Source organism: Vulpes vulpes, chromosome 8 (genome assembly GCF_048418805.1).
Source record: "Vulpes vulpes isolate BD-2025 chromosome 8, VulVul3, whole genome shotgun sequence".
Lineage (NCBI taxonomy): Eukaryota > Metazoa > Chordata > Mammalia > Carnivora > Canidae > Vulpes > Vulpes vulpes.
Genome location: NC_132787.1, coordinates 8,475,286 through 8,500,474, shown reverse-complemented (window position 1 = coordinate 8,500,474; position 25,189 = coordinate 8,475,286). Strand labels below are relative to the sequence as shown.

Sequence of the window (25,189 nt, the reverse complement as noted above, 5' to 3'; positions counted from 1 at the left end):
TTTCTTAACAGTATTTGTTTTGTTGACATATTTTTCATATATTAATTTAGCCATTTTTATCATGAGAAAATGAAGATATGTTTCCTCAGTGATACGGATTTTGGCCATTAAAAGATTTATCAATACACTTGCTTGAAATAATATTTATTTTTAAATTTTAAAATGTTTTGATTGAATTCCTATGACTTGAAAATATTACTGAGAAATATGTAGGGCTTATTTATCTTCAAAATCTGGGTAGTTTTAAACATCTTAGAAATTGTCAGTAACATAAAAAGTATATAACATTAACCTAGGACAGGGTTCATCATCAATGTTAATGTTAATCCACATAAAGGTATTTATTTTTTTGATAATTTATAAAATTTTTGGCCTGCTTTTATATCTGATCACATTGTGATGGTTTTTACTTCATAGTACGATTGACAATACAATGAGCTCATGTTAAAAGTGTCAGCTTTGCTTTTTTTCTTGTTTTATTTTGCTACATTATTCAAATTGTGGCTTTTCAGAAATCTATTTAATCTTTTTTTGTGGGAGTCTAATTAAAATTAGATAATATTATATTTAAATCCCCTAAAACCTAGACATACATAGACATTATTAGTACATAATGATTAAGATTCCGCTGGTCAGAGAGTAATGAGTGAAAGAGAATTCCACTCTTAGCCCCTCCACATTGTCTCACATTGGATGAGTTAACATATGGACTATCCAGTAATGGAGTGAGCAAGGGAGGGAGGAGGAAGTGTGGATCTATAAATTAAATGTCTCTCCCTATTGAAGTATTTTGTTTGTGCACCCCATTTTCAAGGGTACTCTTCTCCAGAAGCAAGTACCCTGGGTCAAGTTGAGGTATAATATTCTGAGAAAACCTGTGTTGGAAGGTAGATAGGGAAGCCTTTGTTTTGTATGGTACAACCAAGGTGGCCATATGAGACATCTAAAAGCAGCAGTATTCTAGAATTCTTCATTAATTAACTTTTTTCAATGAAGCATAGATGCTTCATTTTATTAAGTAACCTTTGGCATCCATTGTTTAGATAATATTCTTTTCTTGATCTATAAGTGAGAATAACGTTATAAAATCTTTAGTACTGAACTATTACTGGATTTCTGTAACAAAGTCTTGATATGTGTTTATTAACATATATTAATAGATTGCTTTTTCCAATTTTATATATATAGTCTTTTTTTAATCTGTAGTTTTTATAAAATTTGTCAGATTTTACTGGATTACAGTTATCAGGGAGCTTTTCTTTGTGGTTTTAGCACCCACTTGTCTATTGCTAAAAAATATATTTAAAATTTTTTCTTGTTTATGATTTATGTAAATGCAATCATGTAATCTTTGGAAATGATTTTTTTTTACTTCACAATTTGTTGGTGATAGCTACTTGAATCGCTCCCATGTTAGTTTACTAATTTTCACTGCCATATAATATTTCATTGCATGAGTGTGCCACGGTGTTTTTATTTATACTATCATTAATGAATATTTGGGTTGTTTCCAGTTTTTACTGGGCTAATATGCCTAAGAATGTAATTAGCCGCATCACAGGATGATCTTTCTTTTCTCTTTTTTCTCTGCATATTACATACATTAATATTTTTATATCCCTATAGTGATTTGGAAAGTAATTAGTCTGATTTTAATTATGCTGTTAAACACTTGGAAAAAGTGAGAAACACAGCTAAAAACATATTTTCCTTAATTTTAACAATGACAATTAACCCATCTTGTTCAGTCTTTATAGGCAACAGAGTACAGTTTTAATACTTCCTCCCACTACTTCTTTGTCTTTTAAAAGGTTCCTGAACTTCATATCATGAGTATTTTTTTTCAAATTATTTTAATAGTTCTGTATTTTTATGTTCTTTCGTAACCAGTGGCATTTGTATTCTCTTTTGTAATGTAATAGTTATGATTGAGACTGATATTTTAAATGGTTTTGGGCATGTTATCAGTCATCTGCATTGCTATTTAACTATTTCTTAATTTTTATTAATCTATCTATTAGAGTATAGTTTTTCTTAAGAGATTTTGTTTATTTGAGAGACAGCAAGAATGAGAGCGCACACGTGCGAGAGAGAGAGAGAGAGAGAGAGAGAGGGGGGGGGGGGGCACACAAACAAAGGGAGAGGGAGAAGTAGATTCCCTGCTGATCAGAGAGCCTTGATCCTATGACCCTGGGATCATGACCTGAGCTGAAAGCAGGTGCTTAACCAACTGAGCCACCAAGACACCCCTCCATTAGAGTATAGTTAGTTGACCCTTGGACAACATGATTTGAACTGCACAGGTTCACTTATATGTGGATCTTTTGTACAGTACTATAAATGTATTTTCTCTTCCTTGTGATTTTCTTTTTTCTTTCTTTTTGTTTTAAGATTTTATTTATTTATTCATGAGAGACACAGAGAAAGAGGCAGACATAGGCAGAGGGAGAAGCAGGCTCCTTGCAGGGAGCCCAATGAGGGACTTGATCTCCTGACCTGGAATCAACGCCCTACGCCAAAAGCAGATGCTCCACTGCTAAGCCACTCAGGCATTCCTTCCTTGTGATTTTCTTAATATCATTCTCTTTTCTCTGGCTTATGTTATTGTAAGAAAACAGTATATAAAACCTATGCAAAATGTGTCAATCTACTGTACATGTTATTGGTGAGGTTTCTGATCAACAAGCTATTAGTAATTAAGTTTTTGAGAATTCAGAAGTTATATGCAGATTTTTGACTGTATAGGAATGAGTGCCCTAACCCCTGCATAGTTCAAGGGTCATTTGTACTTAATCTGAGTGGTATTTTTTTCCATGGGCTATGTGTTGCTATATCCTGAGTCCTTGCATATCTTTACAAATGAATTTCAATTGTCTTAGTTGAGCAACATGATTACGTAGGGATTTCTTATGAAATAACTTTCCTCCCCCCAGTTCTAATATTTGCTTGTTATCTTCTAGCTGTTAATTTTGAAGAGAAATCAAAGTCTAGTCCAGCTGTTCTATGTAACTTTTGGGGAGTAGCAGTCGTTCTGAATATTTCTAGGAATCTTTATCTTTGAAGCTTAAATCTTTTATCAGAATATATCTGATTATTTTTCCCTTTAAATTAATTTTTGCTTGGTGGTCCATGTACCCTGACATCCCAGCTCCAGGGAGCTTTTTGATGTACACATTACATATTTTAGCTTAAGAAATTCTTTTATTATGTCAGTGATTATCATTTCTGTTCCATTTATTCTGGTCTTTCCTTCAGGACCAGCAGGTATTTTTTCTTGTCTTTTTTGTTCTTTGATCTGTTTGATCCCCTGTTTATCATATATATCTCTCATTTTTATCTACCAGTTTCATTAGTTCTTTTCTCCATATGACAAGTTTCTCAAGCTTGTCTTCTGCCTTACCCAGGTGATCTTCTACATTGTCATATCATTCTTTCATGTCCTCCTTTTGAGGGGATAATCCTGGTCAAAGAAATTTCATTACTTTTATAGTTTCCAAGTCACCACATTTGATTTGTGCCTGGTGTGTTTATAAAGCATATCAATCGAGACCCAGTTGCTTGAAAACACTTGATGACAGCTTTTCTATGCTTATGCTTTTCATAGGTGCCCCGCAACCCTGAGGTCTTTGGGTTAATCTTGACAAAGAAGGTGTAGGTGAAATTTATTTTAAAAATTTATTTAATTTAAATTCAATTTTTAATGTATCGCATATTATTAGTTTTGGAGGTAGAATTTAGTGATTCATCATTTGCATATAACACCCAGTGCTCATTACATCAAGTATTCTCCTTAATGCTCATCACCCAGTTTACCCTCATCCACCTCCCCTCCAGCAACCCTCAGTTTGAGTTTCTTATGGATTATCTTCCTCTCTGATTTTGTCTTAATTTTCCTTCCCTTCTCCTATGTTCATCTATTTTGTTTCCTAAATTCCACATATGAGTGGAATCATATGGTATTTGTATTTCTGACTTATTTTTTGTAGCATAATACCCTCTAGTTCCATCCACATTATAAAATTTCATTCTTTTTGATGGCTGAGTGATATTCCATCGTATTTATATACCACATCCTCTTTATCAGTTCATCTGTCAGTGGACATCTAGGCTCCTTCCATAATTTGGATATTGTGGACATTGCTGCTATAAACATTGGGGTGCATGTACCCTGTAAGGTGAAATTTATAAAGGACTTTGCCTCCCTGCAGTACCACTGAGCTCAACTCAACTTTATAGAAGTTCTTTTTTAGATAACTGATACTCTGGCTCCCATTATCAGATACATACTCACTTTATATTCATTTCTTAGTAGCTGAAGGAAATCTAAATGAACTTTTCTTTTATATGTTTTCTTGCCTAGGATATCCTTCACTTTTCACTAGATCACATTAGTGTCTTAAAGAAGTGTTTTGCAAGTTACTCTTGTGGATCCTTGAAGTTGCTTTTAATGAACCAGAAATTCTAAAAGTTTTTAACTTACAAATAATGCTGTATTCCTCTCTTTTTATTCTTTAGAGGTCATTGCAATTAGATTTAAGGGAAGAAATGAATATGGACTGTCATCTTTAGCTAAAAACATTTCAAAAAGTTGCTATATTGAAGTGTTCCCAATCATATTCATTTGATTCTTTTTCTAGATCTAAGAATAATCAAGAGTTTTCTTGAATGTTGCTGTGGTTGTTAATGTTAATTTCCAAGAATTCTACCAAAGTATTTACAGTTGAAACTATATCTGGGAATTGCTTTAAAATAATATGATAGAGGTTTGTGAAGATAATTGCATATAGATTTGGAATTTTATATCGTGAAAGTTATTTTTAATTTTTCAAGAGTTTAATTTCTTTCTTAGAAAAAAAAACTTTCTTTGGATTTCATTGTGGTTAGAGAACGTGCCCTATATATTTAATCTGACATTTATTATGGTTTTCAGTGTGAATTGATATATGACCAATTTTGTAATTTCCATGGAGTTTTGAAAAGAAATTCATTATATGTCTAATAAATCAATCTTACCAGTGATTATATTCAAATTTCGTACAACCTAATTTGTTTTTTTTGTGTACTTAATCTGTCAGATATTACAAGAGGTTAAATTTTCCCGTATTCATAATAATACTGCCCATATTATTTGATGCTATTTTAAATGGACTCTTAAGCCACTACCCTGCATTGTATTTGTATTGATCACATTTATTAAGGTTTTTAATTAAATAGTACCATTTAAAATAATTTCTCAAAAAAAAAAAAATAAAATAAAATAATTTCTCTATTATATGCCATCTGTTCATAATTGCCTTCCTCTATATCTGTAACCTGTGACATAGAGGCTACCATAAAATAAATTAATGCTAAGTTGAAGAAAAAGAAGATAAAACTCATCCCACCTGAATCTGTTCCTATCTGGATTGCAATATTTTACCAGTGTTGAGTTAAATATGTAGTGTAGTCGGCAAATTACTGTAAGAACTCAGTAAATACTTACTTGATTAATATATTAAGTATTCAAAGTGATGTCATTGACTTTGAGAAGAGTGAAATGTACAATCTAGCTTTGTAATTTAATGAGTGAACACAAAATATCCTTCAGTGTATAAGCTCAAGGTTGTGATAGAGAAATCAGAAAACTTAAACTTTGAAATGTAACTCTGTATTTTAGCTGCTTTCTCTTATCTGTTATTATTTTTTAGTTTTTAGAAGTATATAACTCCTTTAAAAGCCAAAGACTTTGTGCTTGTTTATTAAGAGAAACGAGAGATCAAAACTGGGTGCCAAAACTTCTTAAAACTTTAAGAAGAAAGGTTGAGTCTTGGTTTGAAATATTTAATCATGACAGAACAAGTTGTGGTCCTCAAGCCAGGAACATAAAAATTTCAAAAACCTTATTAATTTACCTAAATCACAGACTTTGGGGGAGTGGAATTAAAAATCTGTTTGGAGGAATAGGGTAGAATGTGTCAAGGAACCGGAGGTCATATTTTTAACATTTTAAGAAAATTTGAATTATAAAGGGTTTCATGTATATAATACACTGTTTATTAATGAGTATATAGGGTTTGTGTTGTTGTCAGGCACTCTATATTGCACTCCATTTTGGGTATTTGGGAGGGAAAAGTCGTATTTATGGTCCTTCTTTAGTAGTAATACTGTTTTCTCTCCTAGCTGTAATAAAAAACACAAATTTCAAATCTGCTCTGCTCAATTATGACTAACAAATTTATAGAAAGTATCATAAACATTTAATAATGGAAAGTTTTTATTTTAAAATTATTTTGTTATTTTTATTATATTTAGATAAAAATTATTTAATAAAAATTATTTATCTTTAGTTTGTTTTTAACCTTTCCACAAGGAGTTCCATCAATTCTGAAAGACTAAATACCTGTCAGTACTATTGCCTGATTGATGTGGATAATCCCTCATTTGCAGAAAATATGTCACATAATTTTTGAGCAGGTGTTTGTATCTATAAATTTATATATACTCTTCTTTTTTATGATATCTGCATTAGAAATCCAAAAAGAATCGGCTTGATTTATTTACCTATTTAAGTCCATTGTTGGTCTATCTTGGAGAGAGACTGCTTCTTTTTAATCATCCTTTTGTTTTGTTTTATGGTTTTATACTGTAAGTCTATATGCTGGGGGGACATCCCCAGGATCAGGGTGTAATGTGTGCAGCTGCATACTCTCCTCAATGTTCAAAGGTTATATCTGCATGTATGTCTCTACTTTAGTATGCTATGTCTCCAACAGTAAAGAAAAATGTTGGATTCATTAGCTAGCAAACTGCCAGCTAGGAAAGAGTTCCTTGCTCAAATTGAGCTTATATGGAGAATTTAGAAGGAATGTAGAGGGACAGTTTAATTCCTTTCCAGGCTCAAAGATGTGAATTATTGTCCCTTGTAAAACTGAAAAAGGAAAATAAGGAATGGTAATGATTTTCTATGTCATTAGTTTTTATATTTGTAAAATTATAGTTTCCATTTATCCCACCTTGAAAGTTAAGGTTTGGTGCTCAAAATAATACTTCTGAAATCATTGTATATCTTTATTGATAACCCCCTTTCCTCATCTCAGCTGTCTATAACTAAAAAGGAAAGGGGTGGGTAGCTGTAGGACTTTGAAAATAGCTACTAATGGGTTTGGTACCTGCTTGGATCAGGAATGGCTAAAGAGATGATCTGTAAAATAATCAAATCTAGATCTTTTCTGTGGTAAATATAAGTCCTAATCAGCTCAGCTTCTAATCTGTGAAGTGTAGTAACAAGTTTGTTAGCTACAGTGTTGTATTTAACAAGAGTTTGACTTGTTTCCCTATTTTAAAAGTTCACTTGGAAATCTTATTATAAACAGGTAGGTTGAGAATTCAGAAATCTAATTAATGTCAAGAGGATTAATCAGGGGTGCCTAGATGGCTCAGTCAGATGAGCATCCAGCTTTTGATTTTGTCTTAGGTCACATCCTCATGGGTAGTGGCATCCAGCCAGCATGGGGCTCTGTGCACAGTGAGGAGTCAGCTTAAAGATTCTCTCCCTCTGCCCTTCCCCTCATTTGTGTGCTTGCTCGAGTGTTCGCGCGCGCTCTCTCTCTCTCTCCATCCCTCAAGTAAATAATCTTTTTTAAAAAAGAGGATTGGTATGCCTGGGTGGTTCAGTTGGTTGAGTCTGCCTTTGGCTTGGATCATGATCCTGAGGGTCCTGGAATCAATCCCTGCATCAGGCTCCCTGCTCAACGGGGAGTCTGCTTCTCCCTCCTCCACTCTCCTCCCCTAACTCATGCATGCATGTGGGTGTGCCCTCTCTCCTAAATAAATAAAATTTTAAAAAATTAAAAATTAATACAGTAGGGGATATAGGAACTATCTTATAAATTAGTTAAAATACATTAGGCCATCACTTTTGGATGGGAATTTATTTAGAACGAGCATACCATTTCCAATGTCTGTCCAGAGAAAAATATTCAAATAAGTGCACAGATTAAGCTTATTGCTGTTGCATGATTTGTAACAGCAAAAATCAAAACTGAAAGTAGTTAAGTATATCATTAGAGATCTAGTTAAATTATTATGTATGAATAGGGTCAAATATTATATAGCTGTTAAGAAAAACTGAGGCAGTATTAATGTATTGACATACTTAGATCTCTAAAATATATTGTAAATAAAATTAGGCACAGAAAATATATGTATTCCAGTATGTACATGAATCTGGTGAGTGGTTATCTCTGGTGATTGAGATTCAGCGTGACCAAAGGTTAGAGAATATCATTTTCACTTGGCTTTTAAGTGACCATTAAGTGACCAGTAAGTAGAATGTTCTCCCAACATGTACATGGATTTGTTCTTTGATATTACCTAGTTTTGTATGTTTGAGTTAGTGGTCTGTTTTTTTCTAAAAATATAAAATCACTTTAGAAGTATTGCATGATTTTTGTCTGCAGTATCACTATTGAAGTGACTGTTTCACTAATATCAGAGATTTATGGTATCTTATTTTTTTTAATTTTGGGCCTCGGGAAGGAAAACAGATACACGTGGTACAAGTTAAAAGATAAGAGATAAGATATAAATCTATTTGTAAAAGTCTGTTGTATTGTTTTTCTATTTCAGTTACCTAGAAAAGTACGAGAAAGTTCATCATTTTGGGGAGGATGATGATGAGGTACCACCAGGCAATCCAAAGCCACAGCTTCCTATTGGTGCAATTCCATCTTCCTACAATTACCAGCAACACAGTGTGTCAGGTAAATATCATTAAAAATTGTCCAGTTATGAATTTGGAAAATAACATCATCCATTGAATTAATTCTTTACTTTGCACATGTAACTGTGAAAGACCCAACATCTAATTGGTATCAGGGCCCTTTCTGTAATAGGCTGTATACGATTTTTAGTTGCAGGAATTTTCAGAGTTACAAATACCTGTAAATTTCAAGTGAAGTTTTTTCCTTTTTTTTTTTTTTCTTTTTTTTGACTGATGGTCAGTTTAATTTGAATAGTTACTAAAATAAGAAGAAAGTCATGTAGGATTAGAGAGGCCAAGAATACTCAGCATTTACTAGATTTTCTACAATTGCTGGAATTCCAAGCATCAAAATTCCTCAAAAATATTTCTTACTATTTGAGTTTTTTTTCCCCCATGGTACCAGGAATAAGATTTTTTTTTTTTCATGTAAGTCATTCTTAACAATGGTTAAAGAGGAATCTGCAGCTAAAAAGAGCAGGACTCAAATTGAAAATAACTAGGTTGAGAGTTTAATAAAATGTTATTGAGGCAGAGTAGATGGGGGTTCCTCTGTAGTAGCTTTGAGTGTTGGGACTGTGATGACTAGGAAGAGATCTCAGAAGAAACAAGCCTCTTCAGTCACCAACATTTGGCCTAAAAAAAAAAGGAGATACAACTTTTTTAAGGCTATGTTGTGATAAAACTTATAATTTTCTAGATAATTTATTATTCTTCATTGGTTCTAATCCTAGCCTCCTTTTTTTTTTTTTTAAAGATTTTATTTATTTATTCATGAGAGACACACACACACAGAGAGAGAGAGAGAGTCAGAGACAGAGACATAGGCAGAGGGAGAAGCAGGCTCCATGCAGGAGCCTGATGCGGAACTCAATCCCGGGACTCCAGGATCATGCCCTGGGCCAAGGCAGGCACTAAACTGCTGAGCCACCCAGGGATCCCCTTGTCCCAGCATCTTATAGATAATCACTAGATTTTAGCTCTCTCGTGTCAGTATCATTTTATTCTCCATTATTTATTTTCAAAGTTTTTTTCACTTTGAATTTGGCTCCATATTTCTTCCTCAACCTGTAGTAACTGAAAAAACAGAATCTCCTAGAATCTGATCATTACTAGAAGAGGCTTTATCATCTAATGTTTTTGTATAATGGAGATGGGAGTTGGTGATGAGTACAAACCAAACCTCACTTTATTTTTAATACGTAGTTTATTATCCAGGAACCAAGGTTAAATTAAACGAGAACATTTTAAGTCACCGTGTAGAAAATCTTGCTAATAGTTTAAGCTGATAAAATGGAGTGATTTATTAAGTGATATACCCTCTGTTCCTAAAAAGGGCTAATGTGATCATTATTAAATTCAAGGATATTATAGAGGATATTCCTGCATTGAATGAGACATAATTATACTAATGGTCTTTAAGACCATTTTTAGCTTTATATAACTCTGTGTTGTTGCTATATTACAGTAATAGCAGAACTATTCAGTTTCTTGTCTACTGTTATGGCTTCCCAAATTGACCCATTTCTCCTCTTGATCATATTTAAAATGAAATGTTTTCTGGATCTGTTTTTTCTTTCCTTTCCTTCCTTAAATTAGAAACTGATTACCTCAAGAAAAAAGATGTGAAATATTTCTGGTATTTCAGAAACCTAATGAAAGTCATTCATGGAGTTATACAAGTTAAGGGAATAACAGAATTGCGTAACTTGGTGTTAGAATAACTCCTTTCTGATATGCTGTCATATATATGTCTTCTTTTTTATTATTTATTTTTAGAATAAGTTTTTTAAATTTTATTAAGTTCAGTTAATTAACATATAATGTATTACTGGTTTCAAAGGCAGAGATAAGTGATTCATCAATCATATAATACCTAATGCTCATTGTATCATGTGCCACCCAGTTACCCTGCCCCCCGACCTCTCTCCCTTCCAGCAATCCTCAGTTTATTTCCTATGATTAAGAGTCTCTTGTGGTTTGTCCCCATCTCCAATTTCATCTTGTTTTATTTTTTCCTCTCTTCCCTATGATCCTGTTTTGTTTACTAAATCCCACATAAGAGTGAGATCATATGGGATCCCTGGGTGGCGCAGTGGTTTGGCGCCTGCCTTTGGCCCAGGTCGCAATCCTGGAGACCCGGGATTGAGTCCCACGTCAGGCTCCTGGTGCATGGAGCCTGCTTCTCCCTCTGCCTGTGTCTCTGCCTCTCTCTCTCTCTCTCTCTCTCTCTGTGTGTGTGACTATCATAAATAAAAAAATTTAAAAAAAAGAGTGAGATCATATGATAATTGCCTTTCTCTGATTGACTAATTTCACTTAGCATAATATCCCCTAGTTCCATCCACATCATTGTAAATGGCAAGGTCTCAAATTTTTTATGGCTGTGTAGTGTGTGTGTGTGTGTGTGTGTACACACACCACATCTTCTTATCCATTCATCTGTTGATGGCTGTTTCTGTTATGTGGCTATTATGGACATTGGGTTGTATGTGCTCCTTTGGATCACACTACATTTATCACTTTGGGGTTAATACCAAATAGTGCAATTGCTGGGTCAGCTTTATTTTTAACATTTTGAGGAACCTCCACAATGTTTTCCAGAGTTGGCTGCACCGGCTTGCAGTCCCACCAGCAGTGTAAGAGGGTTCCCATTTCTTTGCACCTTGCCAACATCTGTTGTTTCCTGACTTACTAATTTTTAGCCATTCTTGAGTATTTTTTCATGTGTCTAAAGCTCTTTATAGATTCTGGATACTAGCCCTTTATCTGATGTATCATTCGCAAATTTGGTTTTGTCAGCTATTTCCTTTGTTGTACAAAAGTTTTTTATCTTGATGAAGTCCCAGTAGTTCATTTTTGCTTTTGTTTCCCTTGCCTTTGGAGATGTATCTAGCAAGAATTTGTGGCTGCTGAGGTCAAAGAGGTTGCTGCCTGTGTTTTTCTCTAGAATTTTGATGGATTCCTGTCTTTCTTTTAGGTCTCATCCATTTTGAATCTATTTTTGTGTATGGTGTGAGAAATGGTCCAGTTTCATCTTCTACATGTGGCTGTCCAATTTTCCCAACACCATTTATTAAAGAGACTTTTTTTTCCAATGGATACTTTTTCCTGCTTTGTCAGAGATTAGTTGACCGTAGAGTTGAGGGTCCATTTCTGGGCTCTCTATTCTGTTCCATTGATCGATGTGTCTGTTTTTGTGCCAGTACCATACTATCTTGATGATTATAGCTTTGTCACAGAATTTAAAGTTGGAATTGCGATGCCACCAGTTTTGGTTTTCCTTTTCAACAATCCTTCGGCTATTTGGGGTCTTTTCTTCTTCCATACAAATTTTAGGATTTTTTGTTCCAACTCTGTGAAGATAGCCCATGGTATTTTGATAGGGATTGCATGGAATATATAGATTGCTCTAGGTAGCTTAGACATTTGAACAATATTTATTCTTCCGATCCATGAGCATGGAATGTTTTTTCATTTCTTTTTGTCTTCCTCAATTTCTTTCATGAGTGTTCCATAGTTTTCTGAGTACAGATCTTTTGTCTCTTTGGTTTTGGGTACAATTGTAAATGGGATTGACTCCTTAATTTCTCTTCTGTCTCATTGTTAGTGTATAGAAGTGCAACTTATTTCTGTGCATTGATTTTTATATCCTGCCAATTTGCCAAATTTTTATATGAGTTCTAGCAATTTTGTGGTGGAGTCTTTTGGGTTTTCTGTATACTGTATCATGTCATCTGCAAAGAGTGAGGGTTTGACTTCTTTGTCGATTCAGATGCCTTTTATTTCTTTTTGTTGTCCTACAGAATATTTGTTACTACATCTTTTCGTTTTACTTTCTTTGTAGGTTTGGACGAATGTGTGTGTATCACGAGACATTTATATTGTTAATATTAAGAAAAACTATTCTAAAATATTTTTTGTATATTTTTTGTTTGGAGTTGGATTTGCCTAAAATATTTTGAAATAATAAATTTCAATAGACAGCTTTTAGGACATTTAGTATAGAGTGCTATTTTACTTGTCATAATATTGATAGAATATGGAACCAAAGTTTCCTAAAAGATACTGACTCTGGCTTTAAGTGGCCAAAAAAAATATTGAGCAGATTTTGCCTGGAGTTTTAGGACTATTAAATACTAGCATCAATATTTGACAGTTTTGTCTCTTATTTGCACGTTTTTCATGCTTTTCCTTGCCATAAATACCTAATCCTTTGTTTTCCTTCTTTCTCTGTTGTGTGTTGCTGTGTATTGATTTTGATGCAGTCAGTTCTGCAGAATTATGGGGTAGATTGTTTAAGGAAATTTTTGTACATCTTCTCTTACATTTTAAAATAAAAATAAAAAATTTATATGCATAAAAATAAAAATTAAAAAAATTATATGCATTATCATTAGTAGAAAAATTGTGAAATGTAAAGTTGACATATGACAACTCATTGACATTGTAGAATTTCAGAGCTAACCAAGGTATTAGTGATCATTAATCCAATCTAATCTGTTTGGTAAAAGGAGGTTAAGCAGTCTGTCCATTTTCATTTTTGTTGCTTGAATTTGGAAAAGTTTTATACAGGATGATTTTTTTTTTTAAGCTTTATCAGTTTTAGGGAAAGATTTCCCTTTAATCCTCCATATTTTAATAGACATTTAGTCTATAATAATATTACCAATAATGGAAAAGAGTGTATTGTATAATTTCTACAGTATAAACAGCATGCCAGCAACAATTCTCCCTTTCCTTTAAACTGAAAACAAAGAGAAATGATTGCCTCAGATTAAGTTTGTCAGCAGTGATCCATTTGTATAAACTGTCAATCAAAAATGTTGAAAATAAATTTCTAATCCCATATCAATTATAAAATTGTAGCTGTTCAGTCATATATTTCCTTGGGGAAAGGAAGGGATCTTAAAATCTTATAAGCAGTTTCTTTTACATTATGTTAGAAATCTTTAACAAGCCTGATATAGTTAAAGGACTTCTCATAATTATCATATTTATTTATTGTATTGTAATTGGAGATCTCTTTGGCAAAGTCACTTAGGTAAGGATATACTGAATTGAGTATCTGGTGGCATCTTTCATTCTTCAGTAGTGAACAATAGCAATTCTAAGGTCATATTGAATGCACATAAACAAGACTGTGACAAACATTGAATATGAGTTCCCAGTTTTTTTCTATTCAGGAGATTTGTCGGGATCCCTGGGTGGCTCAGTGGTTTAGCGCCTGCTTTTAGCCCAGGGCACGATCCTGGGGTCCCGGGATCGAGTCCCGCTTCGGGCTCCTGGCACAGAGCCTGCTTTTCCCTCTGCTTGTGTCTCTGTCTCTCTCTCTCTATGTGTGTGTCATGAATAAATAAATAAATAAATCTTTTTTTTAAAAAAAAGGAGATTTGTCTGAAAGTTTCTTGGAAGCTATAATTTAACTATTACTGAGACTTAATATCTCATCATCAATTTCAGTGTACAATATCGAAATATCAAAATCTGTTCCTATGTTCACAGTTTTGTTACCTTTTCTTCAAATTTTATGTTTATCTTATGTTATTAGAAATTTCATTTTTCAAGTTTGTAGAAAATGAACAATATATTATTCAGTTTTAAATATTATAAAGAATTGTGTCATGGTAATTTATAACTATTGTGGAACTTCCTTATCATTATATTATTGGAGAAATTCCTGTAATATTTTAGAATTAAAAGAGGTGTTAGCTTACTTGTCTAAGATGGGAAATAAAGAAAATTCTTTCCTATATGATTTTCTTTTGTGTCATGTTGTGATGATAGATCTCTTCTTGCAATCCATTTAGCAAGGTCTTAAAAAAATTCTTTAAAAAATTCATGTGTTCCTGAAATGTCTCTTCTAAAAGTTTTATTTTCTTCTTCCCATTAAACTAGTTATATCTTTATGTGAAAAATGTACTTGGATTATGTCATGAGGTCATAGCTGCCAAGGCCTAAACTTCCCCAAGTAAGAGTCAGTATTTCTAGAAATATGATGTTTTCTTATATATTATGATAATATAATATATTAGTGTTTTATAAGCCCACTTCCCTACCTTCAAAGTGTTGAAGATATTTTAAGTTAATTGTCCTACAGAAAATCTTAGTTACCTCAGTTTAGGCAAAGATTTCTTAGGGCATGAAAGCATGAACCATAAAGGTAAAAATTTAAAAATCAGACTATCAAAAGTAAAACTTGTGCTCTTCAAAGACACTGTTAAGAAAATGAAAAGCCACTATTTGGGAGAAAATATTTATTAAACATATATTACATAAATAACTCCCATTCAGAACATTTAAAATTGACAATATTAAAATGCTGGAAGAGATGCCAGGCACTCTGTACATTGCTGGTGGAAAGGCAAGATGTTATAAGCTACTTTGAAAACAGCTTCACAGTTTCTTACCAATTTAAACATATACTTATGTCCAGCAATCCACAAATAATAAGAAATATTTCTGCATGAAATTCTGCAATGAATGTTTATAGCAGCAGTGTTCATAAGTCCCAAAAACTGAACCAAATGTCCCTAGACTAGAGAATGGATAAACAAATTGTGTTGTACCCTTACTATAGCACCAAAAGAAACAAACTACAGAGACATGCATCAACATGGATATTGACCATGTTAATATCCAAACTACTGAGACATGCATCAACATGGATATTGACCATGTTCTTTCATTTTACTAAATGAAAGAAGTCAAGTATAAAAGACTACATATACTATGATTCCATTTATTTGTCATTTTGAAATAAAGTTACAGGAACAGAAAGTAGATCAGAGTTTGTGGGTAGAACAGGGGTTTAATTGCAAAAGAGCATAAAGAAACTTTTTGGGATGATGAAAATATTCCAGATCTTCACTGTGGTTGTGTCAAACTCATAGAATTAAAAAGCATGAATTTTACTCTGTTAATTATATTGCAGTAAATCTGAGCAAAAAATAATAATTCTCCTACAGTTAGATAAAGAAGGTAGGCAATGTATCTAAAATCATGATATTCTTAAAAATTTCAAAGGAACAAGTATCCCTGGCTTACAATATATAAAAACGAGAAATAGTCCCTTGAAGTACAAGAGTAAAAAGAGTACAGTACTTAAATTTAAATAATGATAAAATAATAATTGGTAATAATGATAAAAAAATAAATTGGGGTATTATACCCCAAGAGGGTATAATAGTAGTACATTTTTTTGTATTTTTAATACTTTTTGAAGAATATAATTTTAACTTAAGTTTAGAAAGTTGAACTCTTTAAGCTTCTACTCAATTTAAATTTTATAAAGGAAAACAAGCATCTGTCCTGTAATTGTAAGATATTAACCATAATGTTTTTTAATCCTTGATATACTTCAGGTGTTTTTATTTTTATCTTAGATTATCTGCGTCAAAGTTATGGGCTATCTATGGACTTCAATTCGCCAAATGATTATAATAAATTGGTGCTTTCACTGTTATCTGGACTCCCAAATGAAGTGGACTTTGCTATTAATGTATGCACTCTTCTATCAAATGAAAGCAAGCACGTCATGCAACTTGAAAAAGACCCTAAAATCATCACTTTATTACTTGCTAATGCTGGGGTGTTTGATGACAGTAAGTTTTAAACTGAACCTATTGTGTGATCATTCTATAAAGGTGTTAGGGATTTTTAAAAAAAAGATTTTTAAGGAGAAAAATTCTTTTTATTGGTATAATAGCATTCTTTATTTGCTTTTATTATATTAATGTGTTATTTAAGACAATGAATGTTTGGGTTTTTTTAAACCTTACATATTTTTGAATAGTAATGATCTCACTAGAACTTTGGAAATAAAAATCTTGGATTTTTCTTACAGTAGTTATATGGGTTTCTTGATGTTAGAAGATTGTTTGATACAATATCCTGATAGAGAAAATTAGGGCCTGGAAGAAATTGTTTTTTTTTTTTTTTTTTTTTTCTAGTGTGTGGTTATAATTTTTAATTAAACAGTTTAAGTAAATGCACTTAAAAATTTGCTACCTAAATAAGAGTTTTCAAATATATCATGTCCTTTTTACTTGTAGTATTTGCCAATTGAAGATTTTTATATAAGTCAAATTCTTTATTTTCTGTGACATTCTCTCATTAAATCTAGGTTACTAAGACTAAATTTCTCATTTCTCTCATTGTAAGTTTAAAAGGGATTTAGAAAATATGTTTTGAGAACATGTAGAAAATATATTAGCTGAATGTTATGGATATACAGTTTTTTCTTGCTAATAATCATCCCTCCTTCTATTCCAATGCCATTGTAACTTCTTTATTCCAGAAGTATATATTATTAAAGGATAAGGCATGGGGGTAATTCCTAGACAACATGAATCAAAAGCAAATTCTAAGTGTACATAGTCATAAGGAAAGAGGGATTTAATTTTTATCCCCTGGGGAAAAGATTCAGCAGTTCAAGACAAAACTACCATAATGTCTTCCCAACAATTCAGATATATTTGGGGGGAGGAAAGATAAGGTAATGACATATTGAAATTATTTTGTCATATAGAAACTATATAGCACAGTAGAGACAGTTTGAGAGAAAATTTCTTATATTTTATAGATTTATGACCATTGTTTTTATCTTTAAATAGCAACATGTTTGCAAATGAGTTCATTTTTCTGCAATTTGATTTGGGTCAAGTAGTATACTTTTCAAACATAATTTTATTTGGGACTGTCTAAGTAGGATTCCTTAGAATTTGACAGGTACTTCGGTTGTATGAAGACAATTTTGAAATGTTTAAACAAAAGTGAAATTAGTTTCCCACCCTGCCTGAAGTCTCATTGGTTACCTGAGGGAGGAACAAAGTACTTCTCAGTTTATATCATAACTTTGGAGATGTAAATTTGATAGATTTGTCTCACTTTCATGTTCTGTGGTTCCTAACGTTTTGATCTTTTAAGAACGTCTTTTAGCATTTAATACAGAATAAAGTTAAAATTTTTCACATTTAGAAACCTTAAAATGAAGTTTTTAGAAAAATAATTCTCAAACCAGAACAATTTTAGTAGTCCTGGCCATTTAATCATTGAATAAGGATTACATATGTGTGTGTGTGTGTGTGTATATATATATATATATGTATATACATGTTACTATATATATGTGTGCGTATATACATATATGCGTTTATGTGTGTGTATATATATATGGTAAAAGTTTTCTTAGCAAATTTTGCTCTAAGGCATGACATTCTTCAGACCTAGTTGATCTTTCTGCATTTTTTAGTCACTTCTATTTATCTAAAAACCTAAATCATTATTCATTGTAGCAATCTAAAACTAATAATCTAGCAAATGATATTTAAGGAATATTACTATCATTCCAGTAGTCAGAAGTTTAAGAGTTCCAGAGTTCCAGAGTACATAGGGATTTTATGAAGACACTATACTTAAAACAGTGATTTGCATTAGGAAAATAAATACTTTGACTTTGAGGATTATCAATATATTTGATTTGGTTAGACTTTTGAGAGGTTTTGATTTATTTCTTAGAGTATGGAATTTTAATAAGAGATAAAAGTAGATGACACTTCCTTTAGAAGGTGTGGAATGTTTATATTTTTTATGTGTATGAAGAAGTATAATAAAAATTCTATTTAACAAAAATTTTATTTTTCCATTTTATATTTCCATCCAGTATTCTTTTCCCAGTGAAGTTTTTCTTTATAAGGTTTTTTTCAGGACAAACAAATCCTTGTTTCTCTTTAGTGGTATGTGGGCTTCATTTTTCTAATTAAGCTGCTACTTATATGTAAGTTTGATATTTTATGAAATTCTTCTTTAGGACATAATAGTTTATTAAAAACTTTCACATCTATTTTATCATTTCCTCATGACCGTCTTATCAGTATTAAAATTCATTGATAAACTTAATTTATGTTAAAATTTACTCCTCACTCTTTTTAGTATGTTTTTCAATGAAAATTCTTATTCTAACCTAAATACTTCATAAACTTTATCTTACTTAATATTAAGGAAATATTAGGTCTGTACATAAAGGCATAATAAGATTATAAAGATTCAGTGAATCTACAACTGAAAATATATCCATTTGTTAGGTTAATCACAACACATCCATTAAGGAGGCTTACTTTTGTTTTTTAAAGAATTCTTTTCACAAAACTAGTTTTTCTATTAACAATTGCCACTGTATAGTTTTCTGAAAGAAGTAGCTTTCATTACAGAATTAATATCATAGTTGATGAAAGCACTTCCCTAATTTTTAAAGGCAGATGGTTGGTTATGTATCACAGTTTAAGACATTTGTATCATACTGCTTTATTGTCTGGTCCCATAAACTGACAGTACCAGCCAGCAGCATAAAGGAGAAAAAATGATATAACATGTACTTATATGCCTTAATCTTTGTTGTAGGGGGTTGGGGGAGTAGGGTATTATTAAGGTTTTGAATTGAATGATTTGATTTTTCTTCTAAAACAAATGTAAAGAAGCTATAGGCCTGAGTATGTTTCTTAAGGGAGGTTTCATTTGTGGGAATTATTTCCAAACAATGCCTTGCACTATATTATTTGAAATATGTATTAGGCAATTATTTTTGAAATTAACATAAAGATTTAAGATTTTAAAAATCTGGCAACCTGATAGCATTAGCATTAGTTTGACTTTTTGATATTTTTCTTATCTACAAATGAAACCTAATGTAGACTAACTTTTAAAGAACTCTTCATTTCCTTTCTTGGTTGTATAAATATTATAAAGATAAGTTGAGTAGTTTTGGTTTATAGAAAGACATGTTTCTTTAAATTCTGTAATTTAAAAAGCTGTATCAGAAGAGGTTATCATGACTGTATCATGTACTATGAAATAGTTTTTAACAAAGAAGATACTTAAGTGTATTTTTACTGTTTTTTCCCACATGCATCTATTAAGGAATTAAGTAAAAGAATAATTCCATTTTACTGAATATATTATTTATTCTTTTAGCTTTAGGATCCTTTTCTACTGTATTTGGTGAAGAATGGAAAGAGAAGACTGATAGAGATTTTGTTAAGGTAACTCACATAAAATATTAAACCATTGAATTACATATTGCCAAGGGCCAAGGATCAATGATTGCTCATCTTATACATGCTACCTATACTTTAATCTTTAGTATAATACATAAAGATACCTATTTAAAAGTTGCGACTGAGTAAAAAAATATTTTAAAAAAGCTAACAGATGAAATTCTGTTTTCATTATACATTGATTTCTGAAAATAATAAATCTGTAACAAAAGCAATAAATCTGAGAATACCTAGATTCTGAGCAGTATTCTAGCTAATTTTCTTAGGTTTGTTATCAGTTCACTTAATCACTCTTTAGTTGTGTCTAATATTTCACTTGCTTCATTTGTTAAATTTTATTTGTGTTTTACTTTTATTTATTTTTTAACGTAATGTCAAGATTTTATTGTCTTCATAACAAAATATGAAATTTAGAACTGGATCGCTTGGTCCTTTCTCTTCTTATTTCCTCCCAGTTCAAAATACTTGCATCTCTTAATAGCCAGCATTCTCTTCTCTTAGATCTGCAGTTGGGCTCAACACATTCAAGCCTCAGCACAATCTTCTTTGTAGTTTTAGCCTTTTTCTGGAAGATCGGCTTAGTCTGCCCACCATAGCCACTCTGCTTCCTGTCATAATGCCGCTTTCCCTGGGCATAAAGAGAATCTTTGCCTTTCTTGTACTGTGTCACTTTGTGGGGTTGGTGCTTACCACATTTCTTGCAGAAAGTCCGGCGGATTTTAGAACATTCACCATCTTTGCGAGAGCGCTATCGGCACGGAAAGAAGCTGTGTTTTTACTTTTAATTTCTAGGCCTTCTCTTTGTATTTTTTCAAATTTACCATTTTGATCTTTTATGCTTTTAATAATTCAAAGAAGATATATTTTAAATATACTTTATTAATATGCAAATTTTTATAAATATATAATATAGAAATGTAAATATGTATAAATATATAAAATATAAGTCAAAAATTAAATGTGCGTGGACAAAAACACATACACATCTGACAATTCTGATATGTAAGCCTCTTGCAAGTCTAATTGTAGTCACTCTGACTCACGGATTATTCCTTTGTATTTTATAATGTTGATTTATAAATTTTAGCAAACTCCTCTGTGGGATTTTTTTTTTTTTAAGATTTTATTTTTACTTATTTGAGATGGAGAGAGAGTACAGGAACAAAGGGTTCAGGGGTGGAGGGGGAGAGAGAAGCAGACTCCCCACTGAGCAGGGAGCCTGATGCAGGGCTTATCCCAGGATGCTGAGATCATGACCTAAGCCAAAGGCAGACACTTAACTGACTGAGCCACCCAGGTACCCCTCTGTGGGATTTTTTTGTAGGTTGGATGCTCATTTCTTCACTTCTTGTTTGTATTTGCCAGTCACCCAAAAAGAAATAGTGGTCAGAATGACTTTATATTAATTTTGTTATTAGAGATTCTCTGATGATTTTAAGAATAAAACCAAACCCATGGGGTTGTGGATCAGGCTAATGATGAAATATTTTAGAGATTGTTTTTCACTCAAACTCAAGTAGTCAACCCCTTTAGCTCCCTTTATTTGAGGATATTAGACCTTCCAATTTTTCACCTTGATGTGGAGTTGCATATTAATTCCCCACTTCACAAGTACACCCAAAATCCTATATTCTGTCCTTATCCCCACCTATTAAAAGCCAAGCCTCTTGGTTGTAGTTAGGCAAATAATTTCCTTAACTCTGGAAAAGTGGTGATTAAAGAATAAGATGCATGTATTGTATATTACACAATCACAGTGGGGATTGGGGGTTGTCAGTATAACCACTAATCACTTGAAATCTAGAAGACACAAATATGTTGAAGATGATTAGATCACCTCTTGCATGTTTTCATTAATTTCTGCTCTTTATATATTTCTTGGATTTAATATATTGCACTATTTTTAATCTCTTGGGCTGGTGCTTAGATTTGATTTTGTTTTTTATTTTTTCTGATACATACATTTTAATACATATATTTAAAGCCATGAAATTCTTTCTAAGCACATATTTAATTTTATTCTCCCAGTTTTGCTTTTCATGTTTTCATTAAAACTCCACTTAAATTATCTCATAATTTCCATTATGAAATCCTTTTGATACATGGATTATTTTCAAAGCAAGTTTCTTTTTTTGTTTTTGTTTTTTTATTTTTTAAGTCATGGATTTTTTAATTCATGAATTATTTGCAAAGCAAGTTTCTTTTTTTGTTTTTGTTTTTTTTTTTAATTCCAGTTAATGTGTAGTGCAGTATTAATTTCCATACAAAAATCTTTGCTAATCACAGCAAGTGTGCTCCTTAATCTCCGTTACCTATTTCACCCATACACCCACACACCTTCCCTCTGGTAACCATCAGTTTGTTCCCTAGAGTTAAGAGTCTGTTTCTTGATTTGCTTCTCTCTCTCTTTTTTCCCCTTTTGCTTATTTGTTTTCTTTCTTAAATTCACATATGAGTGAAATCATATGATATTCATCTTTCTCTGTCTTACTAGCTCTATCCAGGTCTTCACAAATGGCAAGATTCCATTCATTTTTTGGTTGAATAATATTTTATATGTATATAATCTACACATCTAGAGATATGGATATAAATATAGATAGATATATACACCACTCTTCTTTATCCATTCATCAGTTGATGTACACTTGGGCTGTTTCCATAATTTGGCTATTGTGGATCATGATGCTATAAATAAACATCAGAGTGCATGTATTCCTTTGAATGAATATTTTTGTATTCTTTGGGTAAATACCTGGTAGTTAGGATTGCTGGATCCTAGGGGAGTTCTATTTTTAATGTTTTGAGGAACCTCCATAGTTTTCCAAAGTGACTATACCAGTTTGAACACCCACCAGCAGTGCAAGAGGGTTCCCCTTTTGCTACATCCTTACCAACACCTGTTCTTCTTCTGTTGATTTCAGCCATTCTGACAGGTGTGAGGTGATATTTCTTGTAGTTTTGATTTGTATTCTCTGATGATGAGTGATGTTGAGCATTTTTTCATGTCACTTTTGCCCATCTGTATGTCTTCTTTGGAAAAATGTCTGTTCATATCTTCTGCCCACTTTTAATTAGATTATTTATTTTGGGGTATTGAGTTTTATAATTTCTTTATATATTTTGGATTTTATCAGATGTGGCATTTGCAAATATTTTCCCCTGAAAGGAAGTTTCTTAATATCCAAAAAACATACAAACTTTTTCCAGTTTTCTTTTTCTTATTAATATCTAACTGAATTTCACTATGCAGAAATAATAAACTCTGTATAATCTTAAACTTTTGAAATATTTTCACTTTTATCTATTTCATAGCCTAGCACTGATGAGATTTTATACACACTTTGTATTTGAAGATGAAACATATTTCGAAGTTGTTGGGTGTAAATTTCTGTGTGTCAGGACAACATGGTTAATCATGATATTCATATTTACATGTCAGTACTGGCTTTTTTGTCCATTTATTTCTTCATTTATGGAAAGAGGTATGTTAACACCCAGTGTGATTGTGGAGATGAGTTTTCATATAGTTCTGCTTATATTTCAATACTGATATGTATTGTACATTATAGATGTTAAAACTTTCTGGTCAGTTGAACATATAAGTATCCTTTTTACCTTTAAGTCTACTTTTTTGTTGATGTTTTTATATCAACATAATACCATCTTCCATTTGTTTTTGGTTTATATGGCTCCATTTTGCTTTGAACCTTTCTTATCCTTGTATTTTAAATGTTTTTTGTGCCTATTTTTAATTAACAACATATGTTTGGGCTTTTTATTCCATTGTGAAAAACTTTGTTTTAATAAATTAGTGCATTTAGTTGGGCTCCCTCCCCAGCAGGGAGCTTGCTTCTCCCTATCCTCCTTACTCATGCTCTCTCTTTCTCAAAATTAAAAAAAAAAAAAAAATCTTAAAAAAATAGTGCATTTATTAAATTTTGATATAATTGTGTTTAAATGTGCAGTGCCTTGAATTGGTTTCTCTATGTCTTACCTTTTTGGTTTTGTTTTCTTCCCTTCCTCCTTTTTTACCTTTTTTTAAAAAAATTGATTTAACTGATTATTGTTTATTCTGCCTAATATTAGTTTGATATTTATACACTTTTTCTGTTCTCTTAGTGGTTACACTAGAGATTATAATTTTAATTTTTACTAATTTAGCAAATTCGTACTTTCACCACTTTTTAGATAATGCAGGGACATTAGAATAACTCTCATCTCCATTTACTTCACTTTTGATTTGTATTTACTGTACTTGTTATGCATTACTTTGCTCTTTTTCAGACTTCTTAAAATAGAATCTTAGAACATTGGTTTTAAACTTTCCTTCTTGTTTAATGTCAGTATATAAAGCTATAAATTCCTTCTATACACTGCTTGAGTTGTATCCCACAAATTTTCTTATGTTTTCATTATCATTTCAAGGAATTTTCAAGGAATTCAAGGAATTTTCTCATGTCTCATGATTTCTTCTCTGATTTATGGCTAATATAGAAGTATGCCATTTAATTTTTTTTCAAAGTAGCTTTTACTATTAGTACTATTGTTGATTCATTTTTAATCACACCATTGTTGTCCAAGAACATAATCTATATGTTATTTATTTATTTATTTATTTATTTATTTATTTATTTATTTAGTGTGCATACATGAGGAGGGTTGGGAACAGGGAGCAGAGGGAGAGAATTTTTAAGCAGCCTCCCACACACTGCAGAACCTTACATGGGACTCAGTCCCATGATCTCTAGATCTTGACTTTAGCAAGAGCCACCCTGACACCCCAGATAAGATCCTTTAAACTTATAAAGACTTGTTTTATGGCTTATCATATGGTCTTAGTGAATGTTTCATGCACACTCGAAAACAATGTATTCTCTACTATTGTTGTATGAAGGTTTATTAATAACAAGTCAAAGTATTCGACAGTGTTCAAGATTTTTGTATCATTATGCTTTTCTGTATAATTATTCTATAATTTCCTGAGGCAAGTGTTAAAATCATCAACAGTATTAAGGTTTATATCTTCTTTTAGTTCTGTCAGTGTTTGTGTATTTTGAACCTGTGTTGCCTATATACTTAAGATTATTACATTTTCTTGATAACTTAACCTATTTATCATTACATAATATTACTCTGACCTCTAGTAATATGCCATCTCCTGAAGTCTCTTCACTGGTGTAATTTATCTACAACAGCTTTCTTTCTCTCTTTTTTTCTTCCTTCCTTTCCTTATTTAAGATTTTGAGAGAGAGAGAGAGAGAGAACAAGCAGGGCAGAGGGAGAGGGAGAAGCAAGACTCCCCGCTGAGCAGGGAGCCCAACCTGGGACTTGATCCCAGGATCCTGGGATCATGACCTGAGCTGAAGGCAGATGCTTAACTGACTGAGCCACC

The 25,189-nt window shown here is 32.1% G+C and overlaps 1 protein-coding gene and 1 pseudogene across 6 annotated transcripts in view; one reads left to right on the top strand and one right to left on the bottom strand.

Annotated features, from left to right (window-relative positions):
* The window catches only part of ARID2 (AT-rich interaction domain 2), a 167,432-nt gene that overhangs the window by 75,556 nt on the left and 66,687 nt on the right, over window positions 1-25,189 (top strand). For all 6 annotated transcript variants that reach the window (XM_026000163.2, XM_026000164.2, XM_072765490.1 and 3 more), the window contains 3 exons: window positions 8,608-8,741; window positions 16,126-16,344; window positions 19,712-19,779. In XM_026000163.2, the coding sequence (XP_025855948.1) occupies window positions 8,608-8,741; window positions 16,126-16,344; window positions 19,712-19,779 (421 nt within the window). The remainder of the gene's footprint in view (window positions 1-8,607; window positions 8,742-16,125; window positions 16,345-19,711; window positions 19,780-25,189) is intronic.
* LOC112921188 (large ribosomal subunit protein eL42-like) lies at window positions 20,205-22,722 on the bottom strand (annotated as a pseudogene).